The sequence below is a fragment of the Petaurus breviceps genome, unplaced genomic scaffold (genome assembly GCF_028583685.1).
Source record: "Petaurus breviceps papuanus isolate PSGF00001 unplaced genomic scaffold, PetGlider_PUasm1.0 90825, whole genome shotgun sequence".
Lineage (NCBI taxonomy): Eukaryota > Metazoa > Chordata > Mammalia > Diprotodontia > Petauridae > Petaurus > Petaurus breviceps.
Window position 1 is genome coordinate 17,628,539 of NW_027187353.1, and position 12,721 is coordinate 17,641,259.

At 42.6% G+C, this 12,721-nt stretch overlaps 1 protein-coding gene across 7 annotated transcripts in view; it reads right to left on the minus strand.

The window, feature by feature from the left end:
* The window catches only part of NRG4 (neuregulin 4), a 64,079-nt gene that overhangs the window by 12,568 nt on the left and 38,790 nt on the right, over nt 1-12,721 (minus strand). For 3 of the 7 annotated variants that reach the window (XM_069071414.1, XM_069071420.1, XM_069071419.1), the window contains exons 5-7: nt 8,936-9,015; nt 6,518-6,602; nt 47-1,673 (exon numbers count right to left, since the gene is read on the minus strand). In XM_069071414.1, the coding sequence (XP_068927515.1) occupies nt 6,586-6,602; nt 8,936-9,015 (97 nt within the window). In that variant the 3' untranslated portion in view covers nt 47-1,673; nt 6,518-6,585. The other 4 variants (XM_069071417.1, XM_069071415.1, XM_069071416.1 and 1 more) reach the window with 4 other exon arrangements.

A 12,721-nucleotide genomic window follows, 5' to 3' on the forward strand; every position in this document is an offset into this window, starting at 1 on the left:
AGATTCTGCTACCTAGAAAATTCTATACAAGAAATAAGGCCAAGAATTGAATTGGTAATTTTATTTATACAAATCAGCATATATGAAAGGTTTAGGGATATTTCCCAGGAGATGTTCATTCTGTTGTTAGTAATTCCCAATAGGATAGAGGATCCCTTTCCATCTGAGACCAAACATCTTTCTCATATGTTTACAGTCTTGTCTCAAGGCAGAAAGGATTGTCAAAGATAGAAAAAGAAGCCGAGCTGAAAAGAAAATGAGCCTTCTGGAGAATGTTTCCACTGCCCACCTGCTCCTGAGAGAGCACTATCCCCAAGTTCAGTGATGATGTAACATTTGGTTTTTAGCTAGGGCGGCTGGCTGGTTGGTTGGCTGCAATTATGAAACACCCTCGGCTTAGATAAGAAAGACCACCAATAAATGAATAACCAGTAGTGCCTCAGCTAAAAAATAGACACCACTTACCATGAATGTCTATGTGTGAAGAAATCATGGGCAAGTACAGGAAGGTTAGGGAGGTGATGGCAAGAGCTTTGGACTCCCAGTCAGAGGGTTTGGGCTTGAGGATCAGCTGTGTGACCTCAGACTAGTTACATTTTCATTCTCTGCCTCATCTTGAACTTGGCCATCACATCGAATGAATGGACCATTCTCTTCGACTATCTGTCAGATGAGGTGGGTTGGACTTGGGAAGTCTCCAAGGTCCCTTCCAGGGGCCTTGGGCTTACACCAAGCCTAGGTTTCTTTCAAAGTCAGATGCCAAAATGGAATCCTTACCCACAGATAGAGAATATGAAGGAAGCCCAGTGAGGATACAGCTGAGTAACATCTGCAGGAGTTAGGCCTTGGCTCCCACACAGCTGGCTGTGTTTCATCTTCCAGACTCCTTACTTACTGTTGGACTGTTCGCCACTTAATCAAGACCAATCCATTTGGCTACTTCCTTTTCATCTGTGGATTTTCTTCCCAAAGGCTGCTTGGCTGAAATTTTTTCATAATATAATAATGCCATCACCCAAAGCACTGTCAGGTAGCAACCAGGGCCCTGAACTCAGAATCAGAAGAGGTGGCTTAAGAGTCTTGGTTTTTCCATTTACCATGGATGACCTTGAACAAGTTCACTACTTTCCCCTCTGTCAAATGGGGCTACATGCATGTCCTGTTTCCAATAGCTTCAGTAAACAAAGTGATTTGGAAACTTTAATGAGCTAGAGAAGTGTGAGTTGTTATGAGGCAAATGAGACCTTTTCCACCACCACTCCACTCCCCAAAAGACCAAGCCCACTAGGGCCAGGTCACTTACAGGTGGGAGCCTCTTGTCTTCCCCCCCACCCACACCCCAAGTCCACTTGAGTCTCAGGTTGAACATACAGTGAGGTCAGAAAGCTGAATTTAGGCTATCAGGCATAATGCAGCACAGAAAGCTATGGCCAGTGCTGAGGGACAAGGAGGCATGAAACCTGCAGAAACTTCCAGAAGGATAAATCTGAGCTTTTGTGGGTTTGGTGTCCACCAGATGTCCTTGGCCAAAATAAACCTTGTGGTAAGCCTTATTTTCACAGATGGATGCATGTGGCCACGAGCACTTGAGGAGGAACAGAAGCTGGTAGAAGCAGTCAGCTCTTGTTTTTAAAGCACTGAAGATTGGCTCAGGACCTGCTTCGGCAAAATCCCTAAAAATAATTTAAAATACAATAAGGAATTTTCATACATTTTATTTGTCAGGTAAAACCCTTCCCTGTTACATATACAGATGCAAATATTAAAAATGAACAGTTCTTAAGGTAGGAGGAAGCCCCCAAAGCATTTTTTTTCATGCAACGTGTAAATTGGACATGAGTATCTTTCTTCATATAATACTTATAATACCATTCAAAGTACAAATAGAACTGGAAGGAACCTTAGAGGTCATTGAGCCCAATAGCCTTATTTTATGTCCAGGTAAACTGAGGCCTGGAGCAATCATATATGAACACCATAATCAGAATTCAAAACCATGTTTTCTTTTTAATGAATTATTTTGAGTTTTCAACATTCACTTTTATAAGATTTTGAGTTCCAAAATCCCCCTTCCCTAAAACAGCTTATAATCTGATATAGGCTATACATGTACAATCATGTTAAATGTATTTCCACATTAGTCATGTTGTGAAAGGAGAATTAGAACAAAAGAATTCTGTGTCTTCTGATACCACAATAAAATAACTTCTACATTTCTAACCAGTATGTTCTTCCAAGCACAGCATATCAGGAAATATGTTGGGTTTCTTGTCAGTTCTGATTTGAAGATTAGAGCTGTAGAAACTTGAGTTCATAGAGAAGTGAGGTCCTTTGTAAATCCCCATCCCCACAAATAGATCAGCAGCCTGGCAGTTTGCCTGTGTGGTCATGGGTATGTGATTCTCTGGGCTGTAGAATGAGATGATTTTAGGGCTAATATCACCCCAAGTTTATCATTCTGTGACTTTATAAGATCAATGAGGAGATTGTTTTAAATGTAGGTTATTGCTAGATTAGATAAGTAATCATTTTGTGACTTAATGATGAACAATTTTTACATGTGGCACACTAAGATTGCATGTGTACGTATATGATGGAGTTTTTTGGCTCAGTCTGGGGAAGCCTACAGACCCTTTTTCAGACAATGATTTTTAATCCATAACATAACATACTTACAGTTATAAAAGAAACCAAAGGTGAGCAAAAATAAAGGTGTATTTTTCCCATCCAAGTTTACCTACTGAAATCTATCTATGGATCCCTTGGGGAATCTGTGACCCTCTCAGTTAAGAACCCCTCATCTAAAAGACATATTCAAGACATTCTTAGAATCTCTAAAGACATTACTTGGATTATTTTAATGAATAAAAGATGGAGATTTGGGATAAAAAGAAGTTTCAATAATTGAAAACCAGTAAAGGTTTTAGATAATTGATAACAAATCATATATCCTCCTCAACCAGAGAAACAGGGGCTGTGAGGTAGAATTATGTATAAGCTGCTGGTGGCATGAGATAGCAAGGCGAGCTAAAAGGTCAGGAGGTTTAGGGGCTACAGGGAAGAAGAGACAGTCACCCTCCTTTTATGGAGGAAAAAATCTTTTGGCTCACTTCTCTCCAAGCTCCCAAGTTTCTTTTAAAGCCCCCTGCATTCTTAAAATGATGGCCCTCTGTAAGGGTTATGGGATTTAAAGATCTTCCATGCCCCATTGGACTTGCTGACGTAGCAGGAAGGGGTGGAGCAAGAGGAAGCGGAAGCCAAACTAGAGTTCCTGCGGTGGCTGGCGGTGGTGGCGACGGCGGCAGCAGCAGCAGAGGCAGCGGCAGCGCAAAGCCCTTTTTGAGTTAGCCAGAATTTCTGCTAAGGACTCCTGCTGAGGACTGCCAGGGGCCGGAGCTGCTGGGAGCGCGCTTCCTGGACGCTGGGTGGTTGCTGTGAGTGGGGAGAGGAGGACCTTTGCCTGAGGTAGCCTGTTCTGTTTTAAAGGCTTGAAAATGTGGGTGCTTTCTACTTTATCTACCTGTGCCAATGTCATAACTACTCTGATGGCTTTCACTTTCTGGTTTTGGGACTCAGTCTTTTGGTATCTTAATAAATTTTCTAGTTTATTCCCCCATATGGCAAGCATGATGTATTTTGTGATGGATAATTATATCAGCATATCTGTAATCTCTATAGGCATTGTGAATATGGCATTGCTGATACACCCTCTGAGGGTTTGAAAGTGAGAGTAAGATTATTCCACGTTTGCTCCATTCCAAACAAAGGAAGAAGGCATTGATCACTGTCTTTAGCCCAGGCTAGAACAGCAGTTCAGGGCCTGCCCCAGACATGGCTCATGCTTCTGGCTCCTCAGCTGCCCCTAGTCTCCCGTCTCCTCATCGTAGTCTCTGCTTTCTCCTTGTCCTGTTAGGCTTAGCCTCTGCCTCTCTTAACCACGGTTCAGCTCCCCATTCCCTCTCCCTCCTCCCACCCACCCCAGGTCAGGCTCAAAGGTACTCTGGGAAGTTTGCCTTCAGGTGTACTCTGAAAACTCTCCTAAGAAGACACTTCACCCACATCTGTTTCTCTTTCTTCCTTGCCCAAATCTTTCAGCTAAATTCCAAAACAAAGTGGGGAAAATAATCCAAAGAACAAAGCCTGAATTTCATAGTATGTCCAGTGATTAGACTATCTTTATCATCTAAGAACAGGCCTAGTCAAATTCAAATAGGTTCACCACATGGGCCAAGAGGTGATGAATTTTTTTATTGTCTCTCCCTGTATTACCTTTTCAGGGAGGCGACTGACTCTTAAAGCCATATGCTGATTTAATTTGGATGATCCTAATGACTTGCTTGACTCCACCCCTTAGCCTCTGCACAAACTATAGCTCTTCTCAGGGTGCTCCCATGAAATAATGTTTCTACGTGGCCTTTGGGGGCAAAGTAAAACCAGCGCCTTTCTTTGACTCTCCAAGTAGAACCTGTGAGTCATACTTCATTTGTCTGCCTCTTCCTTCTACTGTCTGGTTCCATTTATAGCAAGAATGTCAATATTGACACAACTTGGCTCCCCTAGGAGAATGCCCACTCACTGGTTATTGGATCTCATATTTAGAATACAAATGGTCAAGTTAATATTTATAGGTGATCTAAGGACAACGTGATTCTTAGGATGCTCTTCTCCCATCTATGCCACTCTGTCACCACCCTCTGAAGAAGCAGAAGGGCACAGCAGGCCTGCGTACCATTTTATTTCATGGGCTGCTGTGGACAAGGAATTTACTAGTAGCTTAGGTACTGGTGTTTAACCTCTACATAGCTAGCTCAGCTGGTCCTTGGAATGCAGAGAGTCTCTTGCCAGGTCTATACCCCAAATCTTTCAAGTATAACAGAACCCCCTACATCTTGTAATTCGCTGGCTCAGCCTTTGAGAACCCACAAGTCACATCCATGTCATGACAAAGCATCAGAAAATCATCCCTGTGCAGGATCTTTTCTATATGTTTTTTTTAAATAAATTTTTATAAGTACCTTTTATTTTTACATTATTTACATGTACTCACTGTATCCCTTTTCTGCCCCTTCTTGTTATAGTCATTTACAACAAAGAATAAAAAAAAGGAGAAAAAGCAGTTTAGCAAAACTAATCAACATGTTGAAAAAGTCTGGCATTCTATACAAGATTCTGCACTTTTGCAGAGAAGGAGGGCAAGGAGCTTTCTCATATCTCTTCCATGGGGCCATACTTGGGTCATTCATTATTATTTTTCAGTACTGAGTCTTGATTGTTTTGTTCTTTTCATTCACATTGTTATATATCGCATGCATAAGTACATATGCACATACATACATACTATGTATATATTTCCTGGTTCTATTTACTTTGCATCAGTTCACATAAATCTCCCCACGCTTCTCTGCACATGTCATTTTTAAAATGTAAATTGTTCATTTACCTTCCTGTGTGTTCGTGCCTTTAAGTCTTTAAGTCCTCATTGGTGTTGTTTCGCTTTGGGCCTTTGGAAGTCCATTTGTGTCTGCATTCCATCATTCCTGAGCTGACTTTCCCCATAGAATTTTAGTCCATGGACTAAAATTTGACTGAAACCCTTGAAATCTTCTCTCCTTAAGTCTAAGGTCTGTCTCTTCCTCTACTTTCCCTACAAAGGTTCCCATCCTTCCTAACCCTCCTCATGGGTCAGAATCATGCCCAGTACTACAGCTCCCCTTCTTGCTTCCTCCACTTTTGGAAGGTTGAGATTATTCCGAAGGCTAGGCAGGACTTTATCAGCTGCTCAGTTTTTGGCAGAACAACTCAAGTCATGGAGTCATGGAGGGTCCCAAACCTTTAGTCAAAAAGAATGCCCGTCAGTCCAGACTGCTATAAAAGACCCCTCTCCTTTCCTTCTTCCTAGCCCATTTCTCTGTCATGCTCTTGTACTATACTGATGACCCCAGAAAGAGTACAGGGACCCTGGGTTCTGAAATGCCCTGAGTCTGGGTCTTCATACGGCTGTGTGCCCACTGTGCAAGTCCTGGGCTCTTCTTCTCTGGCCTGGTTGCAAGAGGATGGCAATGACCCCAGAAGCTCATGACAACCCCCCCATTCCACAGAGGGCCAGAGAGAGGCTCACAGAAGGTACTGAAGTAAAGTTTTCCATTAGTTGCATCTCAATATGATTTTAAGGCATTGACAGGAGATTTAAGAATTTAAAAACAGCCTCCTTCCTCTCCCCTAACTGCTGATGCCTGATTAGACCAAGAAACATGGAGAAGCCTGACCATTTGGGCATATTATTCCTATCAGGTGACATGATGCAACATGTTCCTTTAATGAAGGAAGTGGAAAGGGTTAAAGAAGCTTTTAAATATGTGTGTGTCACACACACACACACACCACAGACACACACACATACACACACAGACGCACACACATACCACACACACCTCACACACCACACACACACACATGCACACATCACACACACCACCACACATACACCACTACCACCACCACCACAGACATCCTCTACCTTCTGTGGCTGCATTTATTCCCCTGAAGCTTGGACGTAATATCTTGGTTCACTTGGCTGGTGCTTCTTCAATTCTCTCCATGTTCTAGGGAAAGTAACATTTTATTGATCAAAGGTGTTTTCTTTACCTCTCGAATCCCCATTTCTCTGCCTTTCTTTTACCTGCAGACACCTGTGTAGGCCCAGGAGACAGCGTGCTAGGCTTGGAGTCAGGAAGTCTTGATGCCATCAGAGAAAGAGACCCTGGAGTCTCAAGCTGGACGTGTATCCAGCCTTGCTTTGGGAGCGTGCGTATAGCTCACTAGCCTAGCTGCGTGTATACCGTGAGGGCGTCACTGTTGTTTGAAGGTTTGCGGGGTGTTTCACACGCGTGATCTCATTTCATCCCCACTACAATCCGGGAGAGGCCGGTGCTGTGACTATCCCCATTTTAGAGATGAGGCAGACAGAGGCTGCATGATTTGCCGAGGGTCACACAGCTGATTAGGGGGGAGGCTGGATTTGAATGCACTCCTTCCTTTTCCTGACTCCAGGTCTAGGGTTTGATTCTCTTCCCCCCATAATTGTTGTGCCTTTTCCCCCACTAGAAAAGGTCCGCTCCTTGAGAGGAGACCTATGGAATTTTTGTCTTAGAAAGAAAGGAAATGAACATTTATTGAGCACCTACTATATACCAGCCACTGTGTTATTAAATGCCTTACAAATATTATCTCATTTAATCCATTATAACAACTCTGCAAGGCAGGTGTTATGATGATCTCCTTTTTACAGGTGAGGAAACTGAGGCAGACAGAGGTTAAGTGACTCATGGCTAGTGAGTGTTTGAGGGTGGATTTTAACAAAGATTCTCCCAATCCCCAGGCCCAGAGCTCCATCCACTGTCCACCTGGCTGCCTCACCACCTCACTGCCTTAATATCCTTAGTGTGGGACTAAATTCGTGCTTGTCAACTGATTGAATCCCGACAGTTATTACAACTTTAAAAGGATCATAAAAGTTACTAAAGCTTTGTAGTTTAAATGCCTTCAATCAGTCAATCAATACAGCCAAAGCCTCTTGGTCAGGCTTACCATCCAAAGGCACAGAAGGTGCCCCAGCCAAACCCATCCTAGAATAAATAATCATTGAGAGCAGGACCTTCTACTACCCTGGGGTCTGGAGAGGGCTGCCAGATCTTTGGAAAAGTGATCAGTTCTAACAGGAAACATCAACTCTTTTGAAGCGCTGGTCTATCAAAACCAACTGAAACTGAATTCAATTCAGTGTGTAGGGTTGCATTCACATCTGACATGACCGCATGGAGTGAAGCTGGCTACAAGGTGTCCCAAAAGTCCGAGTACAGTTAAGGCTTTAGTAGCTTAAAACTACATTCAGATTTTTGGGACACCCTGTATATCCTCCACTAAAATTCTCCTCTGATACCTCATCATGGTGTAGAAAGTCACAAAGGCTATGTCAAGAGGCAACACCAGGTTAAAAAAAAAAGACTTCAGGCTATGGGTCTTCAGACTGAATTGTTTTTGGTTTTGGTCCTATCTTATCTAATTCGAGATAGGTTCATCATCAGAAGGTTGGCCAGAGTTGATGAATTTCTTCAGCTAATTATAAAGCCATGTACCAAGGGTGCTGATATCACCACCCCCTTTCTACCAATGGAGGGCCATAGCAAAAGCAGGAATTACAAGTCACGTCCTGACACCAAGGGCATACTTCTCCACAAAGACAAGGGAAGGATGGGCAGAACCCCAAAGTGCCGCAGGAGTGAAATGCCAGAGCTGAGCCTCCTGAGAGGAGCCCGTTTCCATCTCCAGCTGCTGCTTAGGATGGGGATCAGAGTTTGGGCAGCATCCCTCGTTACCTACAGGCGACCTCAGCCAGCTTCGGAGCCTACCCTAAAGTCTTTCCTTTTGCCAAATATTTCTTCCCCACAAGTCTCTGCCGTCTATAAACAGCTCTTTGTCCCCTTGGGGTGATCAGTGTTTGTTCACCTCCCATACTCCTCTGGGAATCTTATGCTGACGAGGAGTGTCTAGGGACATCTCTGGAAAGGAAGTCAAAGCCTTGGAGGCCCTACCTCACCTCCCCAGCCTCTCCACATTCAATTAAGGCATTGAAGCCTTGAGGGTGGAGAGTGTCTGTTTTTCACCTGTTGGTTTTTTACCATTCAGTATCTGTCTTTGAGCCTCTACACATCCTTAGCTTTTGCAGCCTTTCTAAATCTCCACACAGATTAATTAAATGACAGAGTCTGAAGGTGTGGAAGGGACTCCTGTCTGAGGCAATATGAATATATCCCCATGAAACATGAGAGATTTTATTGCTTACTACACAACACAAACACAAACGGCGTCTGGTGGGTACCACACAGGGACAGATCTAAATGCAGATGGTCAGGGAACAAATTTTACGTTTACTCACTGTGGTAAATGTTGATGCTGCTGGTCTCTACCAGGCCAACGTCATACTGGGCTGCACTTGCCCTCTGGAGGTGGCCTTTCCTGACCAGAAAGAGAAGGAAAAAAAAGAAAGGAGATGAAAGGAAAAAGTTTAGATTGAATTTTTTGGGACATCCCTCCCCAACTGCTAAGAGTTAACAATAATAGACACTGAGAAACAGTCTGCACTTGAAGACTCTATTATTGGCCCTATAGCATGACAAAGTGCCTTGCATACAGCTCCTGACAAATGAACTCTGTTTTAACCACCTTAGTATGTCCCCATCACCTAGCACGGTGCTGTCCACATCATAGGCATTTAAGAAATGGTCATCAAATGTGGTTATTGTTGGATGAATGACACCAGTTTGAAAATTCATTATAGATTTAGGTCTGAAATGGACCTTAAAGGCAATGGAATCCCACTCCTCTTTTTACAGACAAGGAGACTGAGGCACAGGAAGGGTTAATGTCTGAGGCAGGATTTGATCTCAGGTCTTCCTGACTTCCCAGCCCTCCTCTACACCTGCCACTCCATCTACCGTGCTGCCCGTCAGCCTCCACGTAGGGGTCCTCAAACATTGATAATGATGCCTCTATTTCCTGTAAGAGATTGTATTCTGTTGCTTCAAATTTTTCGACTTACCCCTTTGAGGAATTTTAGAAACAATAATTACATTTCCATTGTATTAGGGGAACCAAGATTTAGAGCTGGAAGGGGCCTCAGGGATCCATTAGTTCAATCCCCTCAATTTACAGAGGAAGAAACTGAGGCCCAGAGAGCCCAAGCCACTTGGGTGAGATCACAAAGCAAGTGAGTGACAGAAGCAGGTGTTAAAGCTAGAGGCAGGGCACTCTTCCCAGCTGTGCTATACAGCCCCCCATTCACATGTCAATGATTCATTTAACCTCTACATAGCTCTATTTGTGCTCTATATAATTTGATTTGCATGTTGCTTTCCCCACCCCCAACCCCCATTAGATTCTAAGCCCCTTGAGGGCAGGGACTGTCTTTCTTTTACCTCTTTTTGTATTCCCAGTGCTTAGCACAGAGACTGGCACATAGTAAGTACTTAAAAAATGTTTATTGAATTGAATAGATTAATTTTTAAATTGTTTTTATTACATGCATCTACTTCTATGATCTTGTCATCTTTCCATTAATATAAATCTCAACTCCTATATACTTAACCCAGAGTTTCTTAAACAGGTATTAATGAACTTGTTTTTAAAAAATATTTTCATAAGTGTTTTTCAATATAATTGATTTACCTTGTAATCTTAGGTATTTTACTTTTTACATTTAAGAACATTATATTGAGAAGAGGGGATCCATAAGCTTCACCAGATTGACTGTGAAAGTGGTCCACGTTACAAAAAAGGTTAAGAACTCCCACATTAGAAGATGGTGTCCATGAGTCACCAAGGCCAAAAAAACCCAAACAACCAACCAACCAAGCCATCACTCAGACCTTATCACTTCACTAGGCTGGTCCTTAGGGATCAGACAACCAGGCTGACATAATACCCTTCCTTGGAGCCTTTCCAGCTTGGTGGGACTTGACAAACACAATTAATTGACTGAGAACTTACTGATCCTGACCTGGTTTCTGTTCCCAGGCCAATGAACTGCCTAGTTGACCAGACATTATCACTCTGGCCTCTGGTTATTTTATAAATCTCCCAGCTCTCTCCTCCCCAGATTCCCAAACTTTCTTTATGGACTTTTGCATGGTATACAAAACATTATCAGGTAAAACTGCTAGATACCTAACCCCTTACACTGGCAACCTCTGTTTTGGTACACTGTAGAAACCCTGTTCCCAGTCCCCTTCCTCGGGCACTCCAGTGAGCTACAAGTCCTCTGTCCTGATTAAAGACCTCCATTTTTGTTGTATTGACTGTTTTCCTTATAATTTCAGGTTGACAGACTCCACTGGCATGTTTTTAAGCACCCAGAGAAACCAATACACCATAAAGAGGCATTGGTAGAAGGCTTTAGTGGATGTCCCATCAGTGTTTGAATGCTCAAAAAAACATTAATGAAAATGGACCCAAACCCCCATTTCCTATAGCAAAAGGAAATATGTTATCTCTATGGGCCCTGGAACCTAGACTTGACTAGAATTCCATAGAATGGGTCCATCTCAGACTCTGTTTAAGTCATTTAGTTACTAAAGGAATGAAAAGTAAGTTGTAGGTTAGTCTATACAACAGACTCATCTGTAAAACAAGGAGTTTACCTTGATGATTCCTAAGCCCCCAGCACTAGCTCCTATGATGCCTTAAATGGGTATCCAAGGTCCTCTCAGCTTTACCAATGGAGCCAAAAACCCCTCCTCCTTATTCCCAAGCAAACTGGCCAGCCAGTGTTAGGGTACCACATAAGGTTATAGAGAGATAGAGATATTTGTGGGGGGAGCAGGGAGGATCCAAGCCATTCTTAAGTGGCATCAAGCCATAAGAATTCCAAGGGATCCAGGCCCATGAAAGGGACAAGATCCAAGAAGGAATGCAAAGGGTAGGGATGGGGGGAATGTCTCTGGGTAGAAAGGTAAGAACTGCTTTTCTGTAGGGATCCAGTCCCTGATGCAGTCAAATCACTGTCCTAGACTGTTCACCAGATGCCAGATTTGAATCTTAAAAGAGGTAAGATGAAGAGAAATACTAGAGCAAAGTACTTTCATAAATTAACAGCAGGATGGTTCTAGCCTCAAACTCAACATGAACTCAAACAGAACTTACCTTGCCCCTGAACCTGGCCTGCCCCTCAACTTCTCAAATGGTACAACGATCCTCCCAGTCATTTATAACTCTGGAGCTATATTTGACTTTTCCTTTATCTCTTATCTAAAACTTCAAGCAGGTTGCCAAATCATATACTTTCTACTCCAGGGTTTGTTGTTCAATGTTTTTAACAATTGACTCTCTGGGAAAAATTTGTGAATGATTCTTTCAAGTTTAATCTGAATTACTAATATTTTCTCCATCACTTTGTAATTCTAAACAATTAACAAAACAGTATATTAAGCCCTGATTAGAAGCATTTATTGATTTCTGAGGTGTAAGTCATGAAAGTTTACCCCAAGAATCTCTCATAAACCCGTATGAGCTGACTCCACCAACACCCTTTTTTCCACCTCTTCAGTCTGTACCTTCTTCTTTCCATTCCCACTGCCACCCTTCACTGGAACACTGGAAAGGATGCTGGTTTGGACTGGCCTTCAGCCTTCCCTCTGTTGTTCATGGCCTGTGTGGCACTGGGCAATTCTCTTAGCTGTTGTTATTAATTTCCTCGCCTGTAAAATGGGGGGCCTGGCCTTGCTGGACTCTGAAATGCCATCTAGGTAGGGAGTTATTCTCCTGCAAAATTGGTCAAGATCTACAAATTCATCCAAATATTTTCAATCTGGACCCACCTATGCTGGTAAATTTGCTCAGTTATGATAATATAATATTTCTATCTATAATTTTCTATTTCTATAACTATGTTTTAATATACAGTTTCCTCTATAAAATATATTTGCTCTAATATTTTTCTTCATCTTGCCTCTTTTAAGATTCAAATCTGGAATCTGGTGAACATTCTAGGATGGTGATTTGACTGCATGAGGAATTGGATCCCCAGAGAAAAGTGGCTCCCACCTTTCTACCCAGAGACATGCCCTCCATCCGTATCCTTCGCATTCTTTCTTGAATCTTGTCCCTTTTATGGACCAAGCTGAGTTCTTTCTTGTGAGGATGTAGGATGGGGTTCAGAAAGGACAGG